This window comes from Muscardinus avellanarius (genome assembly GCF_963383645.1).
Source record: "Muscardinus avellanarius genome assembly, chromosome: 2".
In the NCBI taxonomy this organism is placed as follows: Eukaryota; Metazoa; Chordata; class Mammalia; order Rodentia; family Gliridae; genus Muscardinus; species Muscardinus avellanarius.
In genome coordinates, this window is record NC_137787.1 from 7,650,012 (window position 1) to 7,674,592 (window position 24,581).

Here is a 24,581-nt window from a genome sequence, read left to right on the forward strand (position 1 = left end):
TTTTTTTTTTTTGCAGTACTAGCGATGGAACCCAGGGACATTCTACCTCCAAGCTACACCCCTAGCCCTATTTTTATTTTTTTATTTTTTGGTGGTACTCGGGGTGGAACCCAGAGGCTTTCTACCTCCGGGCTATACTCCCAGACCTATTTATATTTTATTTGGAAACAGGGTCTCACTAAATTGCTGAAAGCCTCACTAAGTAGCTGAGGCTGGCTTCGAACCCATGCGATCTTCCTGTCTCAGCCTCTGAAGCATGGGGATTACAAACGTGCGCCACCACACCCGGCTCCCAGCCCTATTTTTTATTCTTTATTTTGAAATAGGGTCTGACTTGCAAAGGGCCTCACTAAATAGTTGAGGCTGTCCAGGAACCACAATCCTCCTGTCTCAGCCCCCCAAATGCTGGGATTACAAGCGTGCACGCCCAGCTCTCTTTTAATTTTTTTTAATTTGAAAAGTATCTCACTAAATTGCTGAAGGCCTCACCATTGCTGGCCTCAAAAACCTGCAATCCTCTTATCTCAGCCTCCCAGTACAGGCATGTGTCACCTTGCCTGGATTATGCTTCTTTCATTTATTAAAACTTGGTGAAGCTGGGCGTGGTGGCGCATGCTTGTAATCCCAGTACTTGGGAGGCTGAGACAAGAGAATTGCAGGTTCAAAGCCAGTCTCAGCAACTTGTGAGGCCCTTTGCAACTTAGTGAGACCCTGTTTTGAAATGAATAAAAAATAGGGCTGGGGATGTAGCTTGAAGGTAGAATGCCCCTGGGTTTGATCTCCAATACCACAAAAACAAACAAATAAAACAACTTAGTGAGCCAAGCCAGGGCACACACCTGTAATCCCAGTATTTGGGAGGCTGAGACAGGAATATCATGTCTGAGACCAGCCTCAGCAACCTAGTAAGACTTTGTTTCAAAACAAAAGTTAAGAAGGGCTAGAGGTGTAGCTCAGAGGCATGAAACCCCTGATTTCAATACTCAGAACCAAGAAACAAAAACCAAAACACTGTAAACCCACTAGAACCTTTACCATAAATATCCACTAGGAATATTTGGTAAACAACCGTCTAGATTTCTTACCATTTTCCCCCAACCATACTACCCAGGCTGATTTTCAATCTGTTTCCTGGGCAATTTTCCAGGTTAGCACTCTGGTTCAATATCTCCATAAAGAGAGAAATATATTTGGGCAGAGAGTGCTGAGGATTGAACTCAGGGCCTCAGGCATGCCAAACACATTCTACCACTAACTGCACCCCGGTCCCTTAAAAATATGGATATGTTTAGAAGCAGAATTGTGGGTTAAATTTCCAAACAGCACCCTCAAGAGGCAAAGCCAGTGGCACTCCAGAGGGCTGCCACTGAGGGGCCTCTCGGGGCACCCCCGCCCCAGGCCCGGGACGGGCAGGATGCGGGTACCTCCCGGAAGCTGAGCTTGCCGTCAAAGTCCTCGTCCACCTCCTTCACCATGCTCTTCAGCCCCAGGTGGGTCTGGGGGGCCCCCAGCTTCTCCATCATCAGCTTCAGCTCCATCAGGTCGATAAAACCATCCCGCCCAGCATCATATCTGCAGGATCAAAGGAAGGCACAGTCAGGGCGAAGGGTGCTTGTTAGTCTCCCAAACATAATGGCTTTGGCCTCATTTATTGAGTCCGTTTCTTTCCTTCTTTTGAGGTGCTGAGCAGAGACCCCAGGGCCTCTCGTGTGCTGGCCAAGCTCTCTACCTCTGACCCACACACCCAGCCCTCATTTATTGAAAAATGACTCAGCCAGGTGTGGTGGTACACACCTGCAATCGCAGTACTTGGGAGACTAAAACAGGATTGATCACAGGTTCAAGATCGGCCTCAGCAACATAGCAAGACTCTTAGCAACCTAGAGAGACCCTGTTTCCAAATAAAAAATTAAAAAAGGGTTGGGGATGTACCTCAGAGGTAGGATGCCCCTGGGTTCAATCCTCAGCACTGAGAAAGAAAGAAAGAAAGAAAGAAAGAAAGAAAGAAAGAAAGAAGGAAAGAAAGAAAGAAAGAAAGAAAGAAAGAAAGAAAGAAAGAAAGAAAGAAAAAGAAAGAAAGAAAGAAAGGCAAATGACTGAAATACTCCCGCCTTGCAATGCCCAGGTCACCTCGTCAGAAGGGACCCCTCTCCTAGCAAAACCCCTTCGGGCTCTGTCCTCAAAGTGGACTTGGTATTATATGTTGGTTTCATATGTTTTATTTCTAGGTTTCTCCAGGATGAATGCATGCTTTGTTTGTCTTGATCTTTCCCAGTTTCAGCCAACAAGCATGCTGGACCCCGGCCCCTGGAGGAGGGACAGACACACACCTGCAAGCAGCTAATTCTACATCCATGGGGTGTCTCCTCTTGGTCACCTCCCCACAACCCTGCCACACCACTGCCGGCAGCCCCTCCCCTCCCTCTGCCCCTATGTCCAAGGTCCCTGGACGCTGCCTCCCACCCTGTGTGTGGTGGGAATCCAGCCAGCACTCAGCAGCAAACCAGAATCCAACTCTGGCTTGGTATCACTCATCTTGTCTCCAGGTCTGAGCGGCCCAGATTGTGGTGACTGTCCTGGCAGAGCCCGCACGTCCACTGGCTGTGCCTCCAGCCCCAGCCCCTGCCTGGATTGAGCCCAGCCTCACCAGGTTGGGGGTGGAGGGACAGCCACCTTCAGACAGTCGTGTTTGTCCTTCTTTGGGCCACTCTCTCTGCACCTGCCTCTGCCCCTTCTCTGGTTCCCACGGGGAACTTACAGGGAGTTCTGACTCCTCGTTAAGTCGTTATTTTCCCCTACCCAGAGGACCCCTCATTGCTTAGATGTGAACACCTGGTTTAAAGAACCAATCAGAGCCAGGCGTGGTGGCACACGCTTGTAATCCCAGCATTTGGAAGGCTGAGACCGGAGGATCGCGGTTCGCGGACAGCCTCAGCTACTTAGTGAGGCCTTCTGCAACTTAGTGAGACCCTGTTTCAAAATAAAGAATAAAAAATAGGGCAGGGGGTATAGCTTGAAAAAAAAAAAAAAGAAGCAATCAGGTCATCCCAGCCAAAAGATGCAAACAGCCCATGCACAGATGAACAGGTAAGCAAAATGGGACCCACACATACCATGGACTATGGTATGGTTCTACAATGGAATATTATTCAGCAGTAAAAAGGAAATCCTGACAGCTGGTACACGAGGGGTGATGCTCAAGGGCGTCGCACTACATGAAGAAAGCCAGTCTCTACAGGATGCGTACGGTGTGGTTGCACCGACGTGTGGTACCCGAGTGGCCAAACTCTCTTAGATGCACAGTAGAAGTGTGGAGGCCACAGGCTGGGGGCAGCTCGTGTCAGAGTGGGGTGAGAAAGGATCCTGGAGTCGGGCTGTGGTAACGCTGGTGAGTGTGAGCACACGTAACTCTACTCAAGTGTGTGCTTAAATGATGAATCCAGTTACGCACGTTTTATCATAATTTTTTTTTTTTTTGCAGTAGTGGGGATGGAACCCAGGGGCATTCTACCTCCGAGTGACACCCCCAGCCCTATTTTTTTTTTTTTTGGTGGTACTGGGGTTCTTGGAAGCCCTTCTACCTCCGGGCTACACTCCCAGACCTATTTCATATTATTTTTATTTGGAAACAGGGTCTTTTAAGCCAGCGAGGCCGGCTTCGAACCAGCGTGATCCTCCTGTCTCTACCTCCCAAGCGCGGAGATTATAAGCGTGCGCCACCACGCCCAGCCCCCAGCCCTATTTTTTATTTTGAAACAGGGTCTCACTGAGTTCCAGAGGTCCTTGCAAAGTAGCTGAGGCTGTTCACAAGCTGCGATCCTCCTGTCTCAGCCTCCCAAATGCTGGGATTACAAGTGTGGGCCACCATGCTATCATAAATTTTAAAACAAGTAGACAGGGCCGGGCGTGGTGGCGCACGCTTGTAATCCCCGCGCTTGGGAGGCAGAGACAGGAGGATCGCGCAGGTTCGAAGCCAGCCGTGCTGGCGTAAGAGACCCTGTTTCAAAAATATAAAATAGGTCTGGGAGTGTAGCCCGGAGGTAGAAGGGCTTCCAGGAACCCCAGTACCACCAAAAAAAATAAAAATAAAAATAAAACAAGTAGACCACTGTCCATTGCTCCTGCCTCTTCACCACCCCAATAACAAAAACCTACCACTGTGAGAACCCCGGCACCCGCTATGGAATGTTTGTTGCCTGGCGGTCACTGGAAACCAGCCACTCTGGGCTGGGGTATTTATGAAGCCCACGTGGTCAGTCCAGGCGCCCAGGGCTCCGCACGCTCTCCCTTCCACCTCTGAGCTGCTCATGCCCCCCCATCCTGCTGGCCTCTTCCTACCCACCTCCTCCCCTGCTCTCCCCTTCTGCTGAGCCCTCCCTGTTCCCCCGGGCCCGGCCTCCTCCCAGGAAGACCTACGTCACACGTGCCAAAGGACACAGCCGAGAGCCCCGTGTGGCTGCTGGTGCATTCCGAGAAGCCCTGATAAGCAAAATGGGGCCCGTCCATACCATGGAGTACGGTATGTTTCTACAATGGAATATTATTCAGCAGTAAAAAGGAGATTCTAATACCCACTGCAACATGGTGTGGGTAGGGGTCCCACCTCTGGAAATGAGCAAGGCGCCTCTAGGCTTCCAGCAGGTGGCTGGCGTCCCGGGATGCGGGCAGAGCAGCTCAGGATCTAAGAGTATTGAAGGACGGTTCCTGAGTGCTTATAAAGAAGCAATGGCCAGCTCCAGGGGCGCACGCTGGTACTCCCAGGACTTGGGAGGCCGAGGCAGGAGGACTGCAGGCTTGCGGCCAGCCTTCGACTTAATGAGACCGTCAGCAACTGAGTAGGAGCTGGTTTCAAAATAAAAAGGGCTGGAGGGTACAGCTTGGAGGTAGAATGCCCCTGGGTTCAACCCTGAGTACCCTTTAAAAATAAAAAGGTAAATATTTAACTACACACACACACACACACCCCACAATTTAAAAAATAAACAAACCAGTTATTTAGAGAGACTGTTTCCAAAAACAAAACCAAAAACAAGCAAGGTGCTAACACTGGAGCCAGCTTCTCACACCAGCTGTGAGAGGTCCAGGAGGATGCCCAAATATCCATGATGTGAAGGCTGGAAACCCTGACTCCCGAGGAAGGGGTCCACACCCCTGCTCACCCCTGACGCTCTGCGCCTCTCCACACACACCCCAGGGATGCCAGGGCTGGCCAGAGGGAGCCCCCAAGATGAGTGGACCACGCGAGGTCAGGGTCGCTGTCCGGGAGGCAGAGCTGCCTTCCGATGCCCCCAAGGTCCAAAGGGCGGCCAGAACGAGGCCCTGAGCCTGGAAGGAGACCAGCGCTCGCTAACCACACAGGAGCAACACAGCTGGCCGGAACCGGACCTGGAGAGTAGCGGAGAGCAGGACGGACGGTCTCTCTTACAAGGAGCCCCAGTCAAAGTAAACAGGTGTCTGTAGTGTGGAACTTTCCAGAGCTTTCCATAGGGTCACGTGTCCAAAACTCACAAGAGGGAAACAGCACACAGACTCAGACTCGTGTGACCACGCCATCCTCTGTGTTTGGGGATTTTCCACTGCAGAAGGTGGCAACTCAGCGCTAGAAGAGGTGGCCCTGGGGGGCTCGGAGGCCCAGCACTTGGGTCCCGTCCCTAGAAAGGGAAGGGGGTGGCGCACTTCCATGACCACCCGCGTCCCTTCAGAGCCAGGATTTGTACATAAGCGTCTCCTGCCCGCTGCTCTGCACCCCGGTGTGTTTCCGCTTTGCAGAGGGGATCAGAGCCGGGAAGGGCGCTGCAGTTAAGATGCCATTGGTCCAGGCCCAAGCGAGGAGGAAGTTACTGTCCGAGGCCCACTGAGCGAAAGACAAGAGATAGAATCCGAGGCAGCAGCCGAAAGGCTCAGGTGCAGAGAGGGGCGCCTCGGGAGGACGAGAGATAAACAAAGGTCGCAACAAGGCCCGGGTTTGTCCCGTCAGACGGGAGAGAAAGGAGCTGTTCCCCTGCGTTAGCCCAGAGATAGCACCGCCTGCCACTCGGCCCCTCCAGGCCCGGAGCAGGCAGCAAAGCTGTCCTTTCCTGCCCTCCGTCCTCTGGGCTGCTGACCTGGAAGACCTCTAGGCCTCAAGCCCGACGCCCTCCAGGCCTAACAGGAAGGAGCTCAGCAGAAGCCAAGAGACGCCAGTACTTGGGAGGCCGAGACAGGAGGATCGCGCAGGCAGGTTCAAAGCCAGCCTCAGCTACTTAGTGAGGCTCTCAGTAACTTAGTGAGACCCTGTTTTCAAATAAAATATAAAATAGGTCTGGGGGTGTAGCCTGGAGGTAGAAAGCCCCCGAGTTCCATCCCCAGCACCACAAAATAAGAAAGGAAGGAGCTCTGCAAGCTCTGGGAACAGGTTCAAGGAATCCCAACTTCTTTTTTTCCCCCTGTGGTACTAGAGATCGAACCCAGGGGCATTCTTCCTCCAAGCTGCACCCCAGCGCTATTTACTTCTAGACAGGGTCTTGCTAAGTTGCCGGTGGGAGGGGGTATCTTCCTAAATTATGAAGGCTGCCAACTTGCAATCCTCCTGCCTACGCCTCCCAAGCACTGGGACGACAGGCGTGCACCACCGCATCCAGTTTTCCAGCTTCTTTTGAAATGGTTGAGAATCTTGGATCCAATTCCTTTGTGGATCACACGCCTGGAAGCAGACCCCCTCCCCTCCGGCAGGCAAATCCCAGACAGGGAAGAAGGCCAGGGGTGAGTCCGCAGCCGGCCGGGCTGTGTTCTGCGGGCCATGGGGCTGGCGCAGTAAGCGTGTCCAGGCACGGAGGGGACATCCCTGAGGCCAAGCAGGCAGGAGAGAAAGCAATCGGGAGCCAGCCACCCCCGCCCCAGCTCGGCAAAGGCTGACTTCTTTTGTTCCTGCTAAAGCACCCGCCTAGTGCCATCTACTGAAGTCCTGGCAGGACTATAAAGTGGCTGCTGCTGTGGCGTCCCCTCCCCCGTGGAGCTGGGATTGAACACCAGAAGCGCAGCCCTCTCTTCGAGGCGACCCTCGCCTGTCCGCGGCCGCTTCCTTCAGGCCTGGGCTTGCTCACTTCGTGCTCCTGCTCTGCTGTCTGGTCCCCCCGAGCGCCTGCTCCAGTGACTGAGGAGCCGGGTACACAGGGAAGCTCCCTGCGCGCAGTCGTTAGAACTGGTCTGGTCCGCAGCGGCAGCGCTTGCTTTTGATCTTGAGGGCTGCCCTGGGGAGGATTCATGAGACCCGCGTGCCCCGATTGTGTTCCGAGCGCCCACTAAGGGCCCGGCGCCCAGCTCAGTGACCTCACGCAGCCAGCAGTGCTGGGGAGTGGTAACGGCCCCACTCAATGGACAGCGGAGACTGCAGTAAGTGTGAAGCCGGCCTGCCTCGTGGGAGCGGGCAAGTCAAGGGTGGTCACTGGCTGAACTGGTACCCCGCAACTGGCAAGAGGTTAGGGGGCCAGGGTCGACTCAACGCCCCGGTGGACAGATCACCGCTGTAACTATGAGAGTTACGCCTTTTGCTATTTATACCTGAAGACACTGGCAAAAATGAGGAGTTGCTCCCTGGCGTGGTGGTGCACGCCTGTAATCCCAGCATTTGGGAGGCTGAGACAGGAGGATCGCAGTTTCCCCCGCCAGCCTCAGCAACTTAGTGAGGCCCTGTTTTCAAAAAAAGAATAAAAAGGGCTGGAATGTAGCTCAGAGGTTGCCCCTGGGTTCAATCCCAGTACAGAGAAAGAGAGAAAGAGAGAGAGAGAGAGAGAGAGAGAGAGAGAGAGAGAGAGAGAGAAGGGGGAGGGTTGGTTGTGTTTCTAAGTTATTCATAAATTCTGATTTGGCCTCAAAACATGTACCATGGACTACCAACACACAAGCTGGCCGAAAGAACTAGTACTGTTATAAACATTTGAATAGTCTCACCAGCCAGGCATTTCAAATCAATTTCCTCTGCGGGGTGTGATACTGTTTGGCTGCTGAAGAAACCTCGGCCCATCACGACCAGCCCAAGGTGAACCAGGAGCCTGAGTCCTGGCCCCCGCCTGCATCCCAGCCCCACATCTCTGCCCTGGGGTTGCGCTACAGGGTCGCAACTGAGCCGGCTTTTAGGGAAGGAAGAAAGATTTGATATTCAGGTCAGTTCCTGGAACGCCAAGGTTGCCCCTCCAGTTAGCAAAGAGAGAAACAGGGAGTTAAGTATTTTTAAAAATAAAGGAAAAGGCCGGGCGTGGTGGCGTACGCTTGTAATCCCGCGCTTGGGAGCTTGAGACAGGAGGATCACACGGGTTCGAAGCCAGCCTCAGCTACTTAGTGAGGCTCTCAGCAACTTAGTGAGACCCTGTTTCCAAATAAAATATATAAAAGGTCTGGGAGTATAGCCCGGAGGCAGAAAGCTTCTGGGTTCCACCCCAGTACCACCAAAAAAAAAAAAAAAAAAGGAAAAGTGCTGTTTGTGGTGGCGCACGCTTGTGAGCTTGTGATCCCAGTACTTGGGAGGCTGAGACAGGAGGATCCTTAAGTTCAAAGCCAGCCTCAGCTACTTAGTGAGGCCCTCTACAACTCTGTGAGACCCTGTTTCAAAATAAGAATAAAAAATAAGACTGGGGGTGTAGCTCAGAGATAGAATGCCCTGGGTTCCACCCCCAGTACTAAAAAAAAAAAAAAAAAAGAAAGGAAAAAGAAAAAAAAAGAGGAAAAGAAACAAGACTTCTGAGGCGTTGGGATCACCTGAACTGGAGCACCACACTGGTGAGTGAAACTGAAGAGGTAAAGCCCCTCCCAGGGGCCCCCATGGCAAAGCCTAGTGGCCAACAGCCCTTGGGGAGAGCATGCACATTTTTTCTTCTTTCTTTCTTTCTTTCTTTTTTTTTTTTTTTTTTTTTTTTTTTTTTTGCGGTACCAGGGATGGAACCCAGGGGCATTTTATCTTCAAGCTCCACCCCAGCCCTGGTTTTATTTTTTTTTTGGGGGGAGTGGGTAGAATGCAGGGGCTTTCTACCTCAGGGCTATACTCCCAGACTTATTTTATTTATTTATTTTTGTGGTACTGAGAGTGGAACCCAGGGCTTTTCTACCTCGGGGCTATCCTCCCAGACCTGTTTTATACTTTATTTGGAAACGGTCTCACTATAGTTGCTGAGAGCCTCACTAAGTAGCTGCGGCTGGCTTTGAACCTGTGTGACCCTCCTGTCTCAGCCTCCCAAGAGTGGGATTACAAGCGTGCCCACCACGCCTGGCCCCCAGCCCTGTTTTTTTATTCTTCATTTTGAAATAGGGTCTCACTAAGTCGCAAAGGGCCTCACTAAGTAGCTAAGGCTGGTCGCGAACTGTGATCCTCCTGTCTCAGCCCCCAGTACTGGGATTACAAGTGTGCGCCACCAGCCTGGCTAGCATGTGCATCTTTAACCTGCCCCAAGGCCCCTCTCTGCAAACAAGTGCAGTGTGCAGCCCTGAGACACTCTAGACAGGAGGCCTTACAGCGACCTTGAGCCACAGGCCTGGCAGATGCAGGTAGATTTGTCATCCTATGAGAAACACCTGTTGCCCCTCCCCAATGAACATCCGTCACAGCCCCTGCGGGAACAGTACCTAGGATAGCACCCCGTCCAGAGCACTGATGGCCTCCCCAGCCCCAGTGAGTGCGACTGACCCCAGAGGAACCTGAAATGGGGCACACCTCAGTCCAGGGGGGAGACCCTAAAGCCTGGCCTAAACCTCCATTCTCTTCCCCGCCTCTCGACACTCACAGTGCACACCTTCCAAAGGCCTCCAGGGTAACGGGTCTCCCGAGCCACCGGGTCCTCCTCTACCAACATCTTAGCTCCTTTTTATTACCTGTAAGGTTTGGTTTTGTGGTGCTAGGGACTGAACCAGAGACTTGCACATTCAAAGCACATGCCCTACTGCCAACCCCGCCCCAACCCAAGGCAACCGGGCCTGGTAAACAAGCCCACCCCAAATTCTAAGGCGCACGGTACTGAACTCATGTCTTGTTTTAGTTTTTTTTTTTTTGTTTGTTTGTTTGCTTGTTTTGTTTTGTTTTGCAGTACTGGACTCGTGACCTGTTTTTTGCAGTACTGGACTCATGACCTGTTTCCCAGCTTGTCATTGTCTCAGTCCCTGTCAAGGACTCCGGGAGCTGTTATGGGCTCTGGTCCCACTGGCACTCAGGATGGATGGCCCTGTAGACACTAGCTGGGTGCAAACCTGGCCCTGCCAGGGACTTGCAGAGACTCGAGGCCTTCTGGGAGCAGAGGACTCCAGCCCAGTGCGCCTGTCCGAGCCATGAAGGGGCCCTAGGAGATGACCTGAGCTGGCACCCGCGAGCCGGAGGGGCTATTTTTATAAAGTAGTCCCCGCCTGCAGGCATGCAGAGGACACAGCTTCCGGGGCTTCGGCTCCCAAGAGCTGCCCACACCAACCAGGCCCACAGGGAGGCCAGCATTAGCCTTCTGGGAAAATGCCAACCCAACACCTGCCGTGGTGCTGAGAGACACTCCCGGCTCAGCCCCATTAGGGGGATGAAGCCCGCTGCCCAGGCTCTCCCAGAAAAGACCTTGCCAAGCCAGGCGTGGTGGCACACGCCTGTAATCCCAGCATCTGGGAGGCTGAGACAGGAGGATCGCAGGTTCAAGACCAGTCTTGGCAACTTAGTGAAACCCTGTTTCAAAATAAAAAGGAAAAAGGACTGGAAGTGTGACTTGGAGGTAGAATGGTCCTGAATTCAGTTTCTAGTACCAAATAAATAAATAAAAAGAAAAAGGCCTCCCCACCCCTTTGTGATTGGGGCCAGCTCTGGAGATCCCTCACCTCTGGGCCTGCAGCCCAGCTGCCCATCGCCTGGGAAAACCCCCAGCCTGGCCAAAGGGAGCCAGGTGATCCCTACCCGCGCCCCCAGAGGCCAGCTCCGGGGCGGCGGCGAGGGGACAGGGCCGGTTTCCAGTGTCCGCCCTGTTTTGGAACCTGCTCGCTCCCTGAATCGCGTATTCTTTTGGTTTCCACTGCACAGAGCCCCTGGGTCTTCTTGGTTTTCACCTCGCCAGAATAATCCCGCCATTAATGAAGAAAGAAAGGAGCCAGCTGGGCACTGTGTGCCGAGGCCTGGCCATCGGAAACTCCCCAGGGTCCCTCGGGCAGGGGGTTCTCAGGAGGGTGGCTGTGCCCCAGAAAATGCCCGCACCTCACCCCCAGCAAGACACCTGCTTCTCCACACAGACAGGCCTTGTTGGGAGAGGAAGCCTCCTCAAACGGCCCAGCGCTGGCCAACGTCGGCCAGGACGGCGGGGGCAGTTGGGGCTGCAGAGTCTGCACCCGCCCGCTCTGCAGGGCTCAGAGCAAGGCGCCGCAGGCCGTGCCCACCAGCAGGTGGCCTTTCCAAGGGTCCTCCCGGGTCTCCCTGCATCTGTCCCCAGCTGGGCCTATGTAGAGGCGCCTCAGGGATTCTCCACGATGACAAGACCGTGGCGTGGTCCCTCTGCCCGGCGTTCTGAGTTTCTGGCTTCAGTCCCTCCTGGGGGTCCTCCCTGGGGTCCTCCCTGGCTGTCCCGTCACCTGCTCCTCTTCCTCCCCTCTGCTGAAGGCCAGGCGTGGAGAGGAGGCTGCGCCGCAGCAGGCCCAGGGCCGCAGGAGTTAGGGGTTGATCTCCAACCCTGATGCCCACGGCCACTCCTGGCTCTCTTGTGTTCCAAACACTGCTCCTGCACCACCTGGCTCGTATGGACCCGGGCCCAGGAGCAAGAGGAAAGCACACGTGGTCCCCAAGGGGAGGTGGCAGGGCAGAGAAGGCACCAACAGAGACAAGGTGCAGAGCCAGCCGACGGGGGCCTCTGCAACCAGGCCACGCTTACTGGGGGGCTGGAATGCTCTGGAAGGGAGAGAAGGGCCAACTCACACGCCGGAGAGATCCATCTTCCTAAGGGCAACAGTTTGAAGCAGGGTTGCAAGGTCAGAAAGACCTCTCAGCCCAGTACACAGGATGGGCTGTTCTGGGGGACGGGGATGAGAGGGCCACACAGGGGACGGGGTGGTGGGGAGCTTGGGGTGCAGGGCTGAACACCAGCTGCATCCGCCTCTGCGAAGCCAGGCTGCAGGGCTTCCTTCTGGCAAACTCCTCTCCTTTTCTGGTAAGAGGGTGGTGCTTTGGCAGACGCAGGGGACCAGGGGAGCTTGGGACACCACCTCTCGCCAGCCATAGCAGCCTGTACATCCAGACACTGTTTCTGGAGCTCCATAAAGGGACCTGGTCTTCAACCCAAACAGCTCCCAAATCTGCTTCTTCCCAAATGCGTGCCACGGGAGCGCGCCGCTCCTGCCAGGGGCCGTCACGCGCATCAGGAGAGAGGGCCGGGTGGCCACGCAGGACGCCCACACTGGATGGCCGGCCCGCGCTCGCCAGCTGGCTGCTGGCCGCCCTGGTCGGCAGGAAGGCCTCCTGTAGGACAGTTGAGCTGCAGGCAACTGTCCCACCCACGTGGCCGCCCCACCACGTGGACCGTGGAGAGGGCACAGACCAGCAGCTCACACCAGCGCCACGAACCCCAGCCCAGAGGGATGGGCACTCCTGGGGCCACATGCCCCCATCCGAAGCCAGTGTTGCAGGTCTCCGGCTGAGTTACTAGCACTCTCCGGACACCCAACTCCTCCTCTGCCCAGTTGCTGCCAAGATTAAAGGCAAATGACGTCCAGCTGATTCTCCCAAGGGCACGCCCCTGGAAACTAGCTCTGCAGTTCTGAGGGGCCCTGGGGGCTCAGGAGCAGATACTCCCCAAACACTATGGGTTCCACACACTGAATCCATACACGCCTGCTCCTCCTAGACTCTCGAGCCCACACGCCAGGGAAGGAGGCCAGGGATGGCACTGGACGAAGGGCCCGGCCACGGTGGACTGTGGAGAGCCGCCATCGCTGCAAATGAGAAGGAAAAACGCAGCGGCGGCCCCTCCTGGCCTGGGCACTGCGCCCCACCACGTACCTTCCTGCCTCCTCCCCACAGACACCACCCGAGACCCGGCAGCCCGCAGGGACTGAGCGACCTAGTTCGGCCTGCACACCCGCGAGTGGTCACTTGATCTTGGGGGCAACCTGAGAAGGTGGTCACTTACTTTTTCCACATCTCACTTACAGGCGTGAGCCCCGGTGAGCGCAGAGCGCTGCTGGAGGGAGCTGCCGCAGCCTTGGGCCCTTCTTGGTGGCAATCAGGGTCCGAGAGCCCAGAAACCACCACAGAGGTCAGGTGCCTCTGTCCATAGCCCAGGCCTGCCTTGGGGTGTCAGCCACACTCAGACAGGGACACGTGGTGGCACACACATGTACTCCCAGCACTTGGGAGGCAGAGACAGGAGGATCACAGGTTGTAGGACAGTTTTAGCTACTTAGTGAGGCCTTTTGCAATGTAGTGAGACCATGTTTCAAAATAAAGAATAAAAGCTGGGGGTGTTGCTGGGAGGTAGAATGCCCCTGGGTTCCATCCCCAGTTACCACCCCCCCTAAAAAAGATGTTGCTTCTCTTTTCCCAGGACAAATTCTGGAGGAGAGGGAAATCCCACAAGAACAGATCAATTGGAAATGGGGAAAACACAGGAGAGCTGGGGTGGGGGGTCAGCCGGCGAGAGTGCGCCAGGCTGGGAGGGCCAGCGGGAGAGGGGACTGCAGCGGCCAGCTGGGGGGACCCCAAACGGTCAGCTGGAGGAGCCTGGACTTTGTTCCATGAGCAGTAGGGAGCTACTGCATGTTGTAGGTTGAAGAGGGACACAAAGTAAGGAGGCCTGGGCTCTGGCAAGGCCCCTCTGCCTCACCATGTGGGAAGGCTGGGCGCGAGGTGCGGTCTGGGCAGCCCGCAGACGCCATGCAACTGCGGCCCTGCCTGACCGTGCACGGACCTGCTGAGGGTGGCTGAGGTCTGGGTTCTGGGAAGGTTGGTGGAGGAGTGACATTGGCGGGAGAGGCTGGTGGCGCGGAGGGCCAGAGGGCGGCCCAACTGGTCAGGTCCCAGCTGAACTGCTGGCAACTGCACAGCGGAGCAAATCCCCTCGCCTCCCTGTGCCTCAGTTCCCTTACCCGGCAACACAGAGCGGAGGCTGTCACTCAGAGTGTGCCAGGGAGAAACGCGGTACCGGGTGGAAATGGTAGGCACCAGCACACGCAGCAGGCTCTGAGAAGTGGCTGCTGGGCAGGGCTGGGAGCCGAACCTCAACAGCCGTTGTTCTAGGGGAGGGGAGGGGGTCGTTTGAGGAGGGGCAGAGGCTGTCATCACCAAGGCCAAGCTGGGTGGGCTCGGGGCCAGCCTGTCTCCAAGGCCATGACACCAAGTCCCAGGGGCAAAGAGCTGGCATTGTCTGCAGCTAGATATTTTTGGCAAGAGCCGTCCCAAGGCACAATGGGTGCTCAGCAGCGGGGCTGGGGGCTGGGCAGCCACCCGGCTCTGGGGGAAGCTGTGGCCCTGGGGTGGGGAGGGCACTCTGCTGCTTCACCACCAGGAAGGGGCGGAAGGGCCAGCCCTGGGCAGGCAGCAGCCTGCAAATCGGATCCAAGTTGGCAGCAGGCCACCGGGGCAACAGCGACCAGAGGCCGCCTCGGTGTGGAGGCCGGAGCTGAGGGTCCCTACTTTGGAAGCCGACCCCAGCACAGCGGGAGGGAGCCTGCTGAAGCCCCGCCCACTCAGTTCCCACCCTGCCCCAGGCTGGGCCTGGCCCCGCCCAGGACCTGGCCTTGAGCAGCTAGCTACAGTGGTCCTCTGACCTCCCGAACTCAAGAACCACCTTCATTCAGCCACCAGGGGTAATAGATAATAGATGAGGATCAAAATAAAACCAGGCCCAGGGCTAGGGCGCAGCCACACACACACACACACACACACACACACACACACACCCCTTGTACAGAGACCTCCACGCCGCTGAGAGAAGGGCCCCTAGCAACAGAAGCCCAGGCGGCTGGCCATGCACCCACCACCTGTCCATCTGTGGCACCTTCTAAGAGGAGGCAGTGATGTGGTGCCCACCTCAAAGAGGAGAAGGAGGCCTAGGGGGTGCTAAGGGGAGGCCATTAGTGAACGCTTTCTTGTGTGTGTGTGTGTGTGTGTGTGTGTGTGTGTGTGTGTGTGTGGTACTGAGGATTGAGCCCTGGGGCATTCTACCTCTGAGCTACACCCCCAGCCCTATTATTATTATTATTATTATTATTATTATTATTATTACTTATGGTACTAGGGATGAAACTCGGGGCATTGTACCTCTGAGCTACACCCCCAGCTCTATTTTTTATTCTTTATTTTGAAACAGGATCTCACTGATTTGCAAAGGGCCTCACTAAATAGCTGAGGCTGTCCTCTAACCCCGATCCTCCTGTCTCAGCCTTCTAAGTACTGGGATTACAAGTGTGCACCACCATGCCCGGCTGAACTGTCTCACTTGGTTACTGGGTCTCGCTACTTGCTGAGGCTGTCCTTGTACCTGTGATCCTCCTGTCTCAGCCTCGTAAGTACTGGGATTACAGGTGTGCGCCACAGGCCCGGCTAAACAATGACATTTCAAAGACAAAAGGCAGGCAGGAGCCGATGGGGAATCAGGGAATTGGGGAATCGGCTGGTTCCTCCAAACCCAGAGAGGTGGTGGGGCCGCAAGGCGGGCATCTGGAGTAGGCAGGTCAGCCTGAGCCAGAGTGGAGTGCCACAGAAAGGTGGCCCAGAGAGCGGTCTACGCAGATGTCCACCCAGCCCAGTGCCACCCAGGACTCCAGGCTGCCAGGGACAGCTACAGAAGAGACAGCACACAGGCTGATCGCCCACGAGTTGCTGAGGCTGCGGAACCTGCGCCCTCTGCTCCGGCCTCCTGAGTACTGGGCGCCACCATAGCAGCTGAGAGCCTTCATTCTGATTCTGCCCCAGAGCAGGAAGCCTTTTTTTTTTTTGGAGTCCTGGGGATGAAACTCAGGGGCCTTCTACCTCTGGGCTACACTCCCAGATCTATTTTATACTTTATTTGGAAACAGGGTCTAAGTAGCTGAGAGCCTCACTAAATAGCTGAGGCTGGCTTTGAACCTGTGCCATCCTCCTGTCTCAGCCTCCCAAGCACGAGGATTGCAAGCCTGTGCTACCACACCTGGCTCTTGTTTATTTTTAAACAGGATCTCACTAAGTTGCTAGGGCTGGCCTCAAACCTACGATTCTCCTGCCTTGGCCTCCCAGATATTGGGAGTACGCTGGGCCAAAACCAAACGATTTTAGTAACGGTGGTCATCACTCAGCGTCAAAGCCCCATCTCTCAGAGCCTCAGCCTGCCACTGTGATCCCAGGAATTGGGAGGCTGAGACAGGAGGATTCCAGGTCGGAGGCAAGTGAACCCTAACTTGGCAAGACCCTGTTTCAAAATTAAAAACACAAAACACGACACTGAGGCAGCTCAGTGGGCAGAGCCTGTTCAGCAAGCACGGGCCCTGGGTGCCACCCGGGCACCGCCAGAACAAACAGAACAGAAACCTTAGTAACTGTTCTCACTGCTCAGTTTCAAAGCCCCATCACTCAAACTCCCACCAAACGTGAAGCTGGGGAGATTTCCCAGAGAGCCAGGTGGAGAGGAAAACTCCTCCCTCCAAAGGAACCGGGCCAGCAGCGCGGGGCAGCCCCTCCGAGCCCCTCTACCCTTAACCTCTTGCGTGCTGGCAAAAAACCAAAAACGCCCAGTGCTCAAATCGGTCTGGGAAACACCTCCAAGGCACAGTATTTCTGCCAGAGGTCAGGGTCCCTAGCCGAGGCAGCTTGGGGCTCCTCCCAGGAATTCAGAGCAGTCATGGGTCCTCCTACCCCAACCTCGACTCAGCCAGTGTGTACAATCCAGGGCAGGTGAAAGGATTTCAGATCCACGGTGAATCGCTGCCGACAATCGGGAAGAATCAAAAGTCTTATTCTCCAATGAGAAGGTGAAGGGCGCTTAACTTCCACTGATTTATTTTTTTTCTGGTATTGAGGAATTAATCCAGGGATATTCTACCTCTGAGCAAACTGATTGTATTTTTATTTTGAAAGAGGGTTTCACTAGGTCTCTGACCGTCTAAGTTGTTGAGGCTGGTCTCAAACCTCTGATTCTTCTGTCTCAGCCTCCCAAGGACTGGGATGACAGGTGTGTGCCACCTTACCCAGCTTAACTTCTATTTCCATTTATTTGCCTTCCTTTTTTTCTTTCTTTCTTTTTTTTTTTTTTTTTGTGGTGAGGAGTAAACCCAGGGCATCAAGCACGCTAACCACAAGCTCTGCCACTGAACCACACTCCCAGCCCCCCCTTTTTTTTTTGGTGGTACTGGGGTTCCTGGAAGCCCTTCTACCTTTGGGCTACACTCCCAGACTGATTTTATTTTTGGAAACAGGGTCTCTTAAGCCAGTGCGGCTGGCTTCGAACCTGCGCGATCCTCCTGTCTCCGCCTCCCAAGCGCGGGGATTACAAGTGTGCGCCACCATGCCTGGCACTCCCAGCCCTTTTTAAAAAATTTTTAAGATAGGATCTCCCTCAGTTGCCCAGGCTGGCCTCCAATTTCAGATCTTCCTGCCTCAGCCTCCTGAGTAGCTGGAATTACAGGTGTATATCCTGCTATCCCCCCCCCTTTTTTTCTGTACTAGGGATGGAACCCAGGGGCATTCTACCTCTGAGCTACACCCCCAGCCCTATTTTTTATTCTTTAGTCTCACTAAGTTGTGGAGGGCCTCACTAAGTAGCTGAGACTGGCTGCAAACCTGCGATCCTTCCTTCTCAGCCTCCCAAGTACTGGGATTCCAAGTGTGAGTTACCACACCCAGCTTATTCTTATTTTGAAAAAGGGAGGGTCTCACTAGGTTGATGAGAGCCTCACTATTTGCTGAAGCAGTCCTCAAACCTACGATCCTCCCGTCTCAGCCTCCAAGTACTGGGGTTCCAAGCGTGCACCACCACGCCTGCCTTCCACCTTCCTGTCTTCAAAGTCAACTCAGCCAGATTAGGATGCCCGACGTGCACCTGCTCCCTCCCTGTAAGCCTGCTCTCCAGGGCCCACTTCTTCCTTGGCCAGCTCCTAGCCTTCCAAGCCACACTCCTTTGGGGCAGGGTGGAGCTCAGCAGTCGAGCATGTATGTAGCACGGATGCAGCCTGGGTTCAGTCCACAGAACCGCCTCCCCCACCCCAGGGGAAGCCAGCCATCTATCCCCTTCCCCCTCCCTCCCTTCCAGAGAGGCGCTCCCTCCTGCTCCCAGAGGTGTCTTGGCGATGCGGGGGTGTGGCGTTGGCAGGGTCTTCGTGATGTCATCATTCAGGATTCTTAATAAAAGGCCAACTTTCCCATTCTTAATAAAAAGGCAACTTTTGTGCTCCTCTCCCCACCCTCTCTTTGGGGAGTTGAAACGCGAGCTTTCAGTGTGCTGCAGAACCACCAGCTGCATTTTAAGATGCTGACTGCTGGGTGTGGGGGCACACGCCTGTGAGCCCAGTGTTTGGAAGGCCGCGACAGGATTGCAGGTTCAAGGCCAGCCTCAGTGACTTAGTGAGACCCTCGGCAACCGAGTGAGACCCTATTTCAAAATAAAAAGTAAACAGGGCTGGGGGAGGTAGCTCAGAGGTACAACGGCCCTGGAATTAATCTCCAGTAACCGAAAAGTAAAGGAGAAAAGGAAAGAAAAGAATTCAGTTCCTGCTTGCGTGGCTGTCCCCATTACCTGCCCCGAAGAGCATCTGCGGATCAGTCCCGGGTAATTAAAGTTCCCGGCTAACCTTAACCGCGTGGCTGCTCGGCTCAGGTGGCAGCCGCCGCCACACACTGCAGGTCGGTTTCCTGAGACCCTTCTCACCCTTCATTTAAAATCAGGCCACTGTTCTTGTCCTGCTATCCAGTGACACGCTGGGAAACGGAGAGGGAACTTCCTCCATCCGCCGGCGACGCCTCCGGCTTCCCACACTCAGTAGAAAGTTCTCTTTCTAATCCAGATGAATGAATTGCAAAATTATGGGAAATACACACAATGAAATTCTACTCAGCTATAAAGAAGAACAAAATCATGGCGTTCGCAAGAAGACGGAAAGGCCTGGAGAACAGTATGTTAAGTGAGATCAGCCAAGCACAGAAAGAGAAGGGACTTATGTTTTCTCTAATATGCCCAAGCTAGGGAGCACAGGGGATACCAGAGGGACTCCAGACGATGGAGGGGAAACCTCAGCAAAGCCAGAAAGGAAGGATGGGAGAGGAAGAAGGCTGAGGTTGATGAATGGAGGAGCTGTATGGATGCAGCATGGTCAGCCTGGACACTCATAGTTGGGGGAGGGAAAGGGAAAAGGAGAGGGGGCCCCAGCACAGTCTGAATGTTGCCATTTTCAATATGATTCACATAAAAATAAAAAATAAATAAAAGAAAGTTCTCTTTCTTCTAGGACAGCCATACCGCGTAGGAGCCCGGCTCATGTGTGTCGGGTCCTAAGGCAAGTGACACCCACTCATGGAACCCAGCAAGCCCACAGGCTGGGGACGACTGAGAATGGAAGAAACGCCTACGCCAAACGCTTTAAAAGAAGAAAGTTTCAAAGATGGAGTGCTTTGCAGCGTCCGTACAAAAAGAAGGGGTGCACTTAGTGTGTCACGGTCTAATCAGGTTAGACACCGCGAGGAGCCCCACGGACCAAGGCGACATCAGGATGCGAACCTGGAAACTGCTGAAAAGGGAAATTCTTGCTGAAGCTAAGTGTGCTCCTGGCACGGCCGGGGCTCAGCGCGGCTGGTTCTGTTCCGCAGTTTGGGGGGCACACGTGAATTGGGGTTGGGAGCCGGGGCTCCTGGCGCTGGAGAAGCTCGACACGACGGTCCCAAGCCCAGGTCTCCCCATCTGCAGAGACAGTGTTGCAGGACCGGGCATCTCTCCTCACGCCCTGTCTGGGGTTGAACAGTGTCCCCCCACCCCCGCTCCAGATCTAGGTCCACCCAGGACCTCAATATGTGGCCTTGCTTGGAAACAGAACCTTTGGAGATGGAATAAATCGGATTCAGGTTGAGATAAAGTTGTACTGCACCCTCTAAGTCTAATGACAGCTGTCCTTCTAAGAAGGCTGCGGCAGCCTCAGCTACTTAGTGAGGCCCTTTGCAACTCAGTGAGACCCTGTTTCAAAATAAAGAATGAAAAATAGGGCTGGGGGTATAGCTCGGAGGCAGAATGCCCCTGGGTTCCATCCCCAGTACCGGAAAAAAAGGGGGGGGGCTTAATTAGGCTCAGCAAAGGGAATCGTTAGTCAAAGGGCGACACAAGGTTTGCAGTTCCGCCATTACAGCTACTTGGTACTCTACCTCAGCCGCACCTGCGGCTCCGCGCAGCCCAAGCCTGAGCCAACTCTTCCAAGACACTGGTTTCTCCCATCGACCCCACGGGCAGGTCCCAGCCCACTCCCACGGGGCAGAGGGAGTCTGAGGCTCTCGAGTTAGCCGCCCGGGGTAACTCGGAGCCAGGGGTGGGGCGGGGTTGGCCCCAGGAAGCCTGGCTCTAAGCCACAGTCCCCATGGGTGAAAAATTCAGCAAGTATTCTGGCGGAAGACCAACGGGTGCGTTGCATGCTCTTTGGGGCTTTTAGCGTGATGTGTTTTTTTGTTTAAGCACAGAATCCAAGAGAAAAGGAAGAAGAGAAGATGGCCTGTGCCAGCTGGGAGCAGAGCGCCGTGGGGCCTTGCTGGGCTTTAGGACGGACCTAGCACCGCAGACCGCACTCCCAGCCGGACAGTGGGGAGGGGGTTCACAGGATCGGGGCTGGATTCTGGGGAGGTCGGGGACACGGATTCTGGGGAGGCTCGGGGGTGGGGGGGCTGGTCCACAGGGGTCCTCTCCTCTGGTCCTTAGCCAGCAGTCAAGGCAGCTGCAGATCTGGGTGTGCAGGAGAGGCTGTGGGGGAGGCAGGGCACCCGGGCACATCTGGGGCAGGGGACCAACCCAGTCTCTAGGTTCGACCTGGATGTACTTTTAAAAATTTGTTCTTTAGCCAGGCGTGGTGGCGCATGCTTGTAATCCCAGCATTTGGGAGGCTGAGACAGGAGGAGTGCAGTTCATGGATAGCCTCAGCTACTACTTAGTGAGGCCCTTTACAACTCAATGAGACCCTGTTTCAAAATAAATAAAAAGTAGGACTGGGGGTGTAGGTCAGAGGTAGAATGCCTCTGGATTCCATCCCCAGTACCACAAAATTGAATTAAATTAAAATTGTTCTTTAAAGTTCTTTTAAAAGACATTAGGCCACCAGGCGTGGTGGCGCACGCTTATAATCCCCGCACTTGGAAGTGGAGACCGGAGGATCGCGCAGGTTCGAAGCCAGCCATGCTGGCTTAAGAGACCCTGTTTCTAAATAAAAAAAGTATAAAAATAGGTCTGGGCGTGTAGCCCGGAGGTAGAAGAGTTTCCAGGAACCCCAGTACCACCACCAAAAAAAGAAAGAAAGAAAGAAAAGAAAAGAAAAAGACCCAATTGCCCAGCACTTGGGAGGCTGAAATAGGAGGATCGCACAGGTTCGAAGCCAGCCTCAGCTACTTAGTGAGGCTCTCAGCAACTTAAGTGAGACCCTGTTTCGAAAAAAAAAGTATAAAATAGGTCTGGGAGTATATCTCAGAGGTAGAAAAGCCCTGGGTTCCACCCCCAGTACCACAAAAATAAATAAATAAAAGAGAGTAGGCAAAGGCAGACGGAGCCCTGACAGAGGCGCAAGTAGGGGTCCTAGAGCAAAACTAGAGCCCAGAGCTCCTGGGCAAGCTGAGGGCAGCCACAGCACAGGCCACGCCGCCAGGCCAGAGCAGGGCTGCCGTCAAGTGCCAAGCCACACGGCAGCTCTCCCCGGGGAGGGAGCCTGGCAGGCCCCAGGCTGGGCAGGTGCACCACGATGCGGGCGGCCCTGGGGCTGATGGGCAGACAGAGCCGGCTGGACATGGGAGGAGGCGGCAGAGGAGCTGGCAGGACCCGGCCACCTCGGCCCCTCATCCACTGTGGCCACTGCCACACGCTCCTGTGCTGAGCTACAGGGGACGGTGAGGAATGGAGCCCGGAGCCCTGCAGATAAATGCACAGACAGCAAAGTCTCCCTGACGGGGAGCCCCTGGCTGGGGCGGGGTAAGGGCAGGGGAACACCAGCGCGCTCGGCGCTCAGCTGGGGTTACCGGGTTTCTAGAACACTTACTAGGATCTGAGCGAGGAATGCCTACTTTTATGGGATGTGGGGAGCCTGTAGATGGGGTAGGGTGGGGAGAGCGGGGGCGCAGCTCTCCCTCCCCGGGAGAACTCCAGGTATGGACACAGGCACCCCTCACTTTAGGAGCTGGGGGGACCGGGAGGCTCAGCCATGAATTCACCTGACTACTGATTGGCTAAGAGCCTGCAAGAAGCAATAATAATGCCATCCCTCTAACACACACACACACACACACACACACACACACACACACACACACACACGGCACCCTAAGGCCTCCTGTGGCAGCTCACCCCCTGCCCCGGGGGGCTGTTGTGACCACACCACCGCCATCAGGAAAGAGCCACTTGGGAATGAGGACCACACAGAGAGGAAGCCCCGAGAAGCCAGGGCTGAGGGCTGTGGCTGGGTGGTAGAGCGTGTTCATATAGCATCCGAGAGACGGAGGCTCTGTCTCCAGCACACAAATTAACAAGAAAAGAAAGAAAACATGATTAGCATCATCGGAGCTCCCAGATGCAGCCAAACCTGAAGCTGGCACTGGCTTTTTAGGTTTTAGAGCCGAATAATTCCTTTTGTCTATGCCTACTTGGGTTGCAAGGGACAGAAGACTCACCCTAGAATTTGCGTGTGTGTGTGTGTGTGTGTGTGTGTATGTGTGTGTGTGTGTGATTTACTGGGGACTGAACCCAGGGGTGTTCCACCTTGAGCTACAAGCCAGTCCTTTTAATTCTTATTCTGAAACAGAGCCTCGCTAAGTTACCCTGTGCTGGCCTGGAACCTTGGGGCCTCTGTCCCTAGCCTCCCAAGTCCCGGGATTACAGGCTTGCACCACCACCACTGGCCCAACCTAGAATTCTGCCATCACAGCTCTGGGTGAACAGTGCAGGTCGGGCAGCTGTCAGGAGCCCGGCCACAGGCTGCCTAGCCCTCTGCCTGGTGCACAGCGCCCGTATTCTGCCTCGCAGATGCGTCTTGCTGGGTGTCGGGGCCCCTCTGACTCGGTGGCCTGCCTTCATTACTCTAAGCCTTCCAAAAGAAAAACAGAAGAAGCTCCACTGACCCCTGGAGCAGCCTGAGGATGGAGGTCAGTCCCCATATCTCCTCCCTGAGTCCACCCGGAGGGGCTGGACTGGGAGGCACTGCCTCTACCCTGGCAGCCTTCCTGAATCGCTCCCCCTGAGTCCAGAAAACGCCAGAACGCCGCGCCGGGAAGCCAAGAACAGGAACGCAGGTGCCAGGGGCTGCGCGGGGCCACGCGCCTTTAGGAGGACATTCCACCGCGCTCAGGCCGCGGCCTGCGCTCCCTGCCCCTAAGGCACTTTTCCGGTCAAGACCCAACTCTGGAAATATTAATAACAGCTCGGTTAGGAGCCGGCGGTGGGCGAAATACTGTGTGGCCCTAAAAGGCGAGGGCCGATGGCTGCGCCCACTCTCCGGATGGAAAAACTGAGGCCCAGGGAGGCCTTGGCGGGGTCCCGGGGTTTGGGCGTCGCAGGTGCGGGTGGGGGCGGCTCGGGCTCGCCCGGGGCTCGCGGGGCTGGCGGGGGCGGCTCGGCCGGGGGCAACGGACGTCGGGCCGGGCCGGAGGGGGCGGGCGGGCGTTTAACCCTCACCCCGCGGCCGGCCGCGCGCCCCTCTTAGAGCCGCCGGGCGGCGGGGGCTCGTCCTCCCCGGCGGGGGCTCGTCCTCCCTGGCGGGGGCCCGTCCTCCCGGCGGGGGCTCGTCCTCCCCGGCGGGGGCTCGTCCTCCCCGGCGGGGGCTCGTCCTCCCCGGCGGGGGCTCGTCCTCCCGGGGCGGGGGCTCGTCCTCCCGGCGGGGGCCCGTCCTCCCGGGCGCGGCTCACCGTCGGAACAGGCTCTCCAGGTCGCGCAGCCGGCGGCGGCTCAGCCCCGGGCACTCCGAGTGCGGGTGGAAGACCCTGCGCCGCGGCCGCGCCGTGCCCGCCTGCAGCGCCCTCCGGCGGCCCAGCTGCGCGCTCAGCTCGGCGCCCGCGCCGCCGGGGGGCGCGGGGGGCTCCGGGGCGGCGGGGGGCTCCGCGGGCTCCGGGGCGGCGGGGGGCTCCGCGCCCTCCTCGGCCTCCTCGAGCCGCAGGCGGCGCCGCAGCTTGCGCGCCAGCTCCTCGCTGGCCATGGCGGCGCCGACGCGGACCCGGGCGCTGGCGGCTCGCTCCGGGCGGAGACCGCGACGGGACCCTGGGGGCGGCGCCCGGGGCGGGGCTTGAGGGCGCGGGCGGCGGGGGGCGTCCTCGGGGGCCTGCTCGGGCCCGCTACCTGCTCGAGGGTCCTCTAGGGAGTCTCCTCGAGGGCCTCCTCCGGGACCTGCTCGGGGGCCTTTTCGGGGGCCCTCCTCGGGAGCCTGCTCCAGGACCTGCTCGGGGGGTCTCGGGGGTCTCCTCGGGGACCTGCTCG

General features: G+C 56.0%; 1 protein-coding gene across 1 annotated transcript in view; it reads right to left on the reverse strand.

Annotated features, from left to right (window-relative positions):
* EFHD1 (EF-hand domain family member D1) overlaps positions 1-24,303 on the reverse strand; it is a gene marked incomplete at its 5' end in the record, with an annotated part of 47,171 nt that extends 22,868 nt beyond the window's left edge. The window contains 2 exons of the mRNA XM_080689540.1: positions 1,425-1,572; positions 24,017-24,303. Coding sequence (XP_080545666.1) covers positions 1,425-1,572; positions 24,017-24,303 — 435 coding nt within the window. The remainder of the gene's footprint in view (positions 1-1,424; positions 1,573-24,016) is intronic.
* Positions 24,304-24,581: the final 278 nt, after the last annotated feature.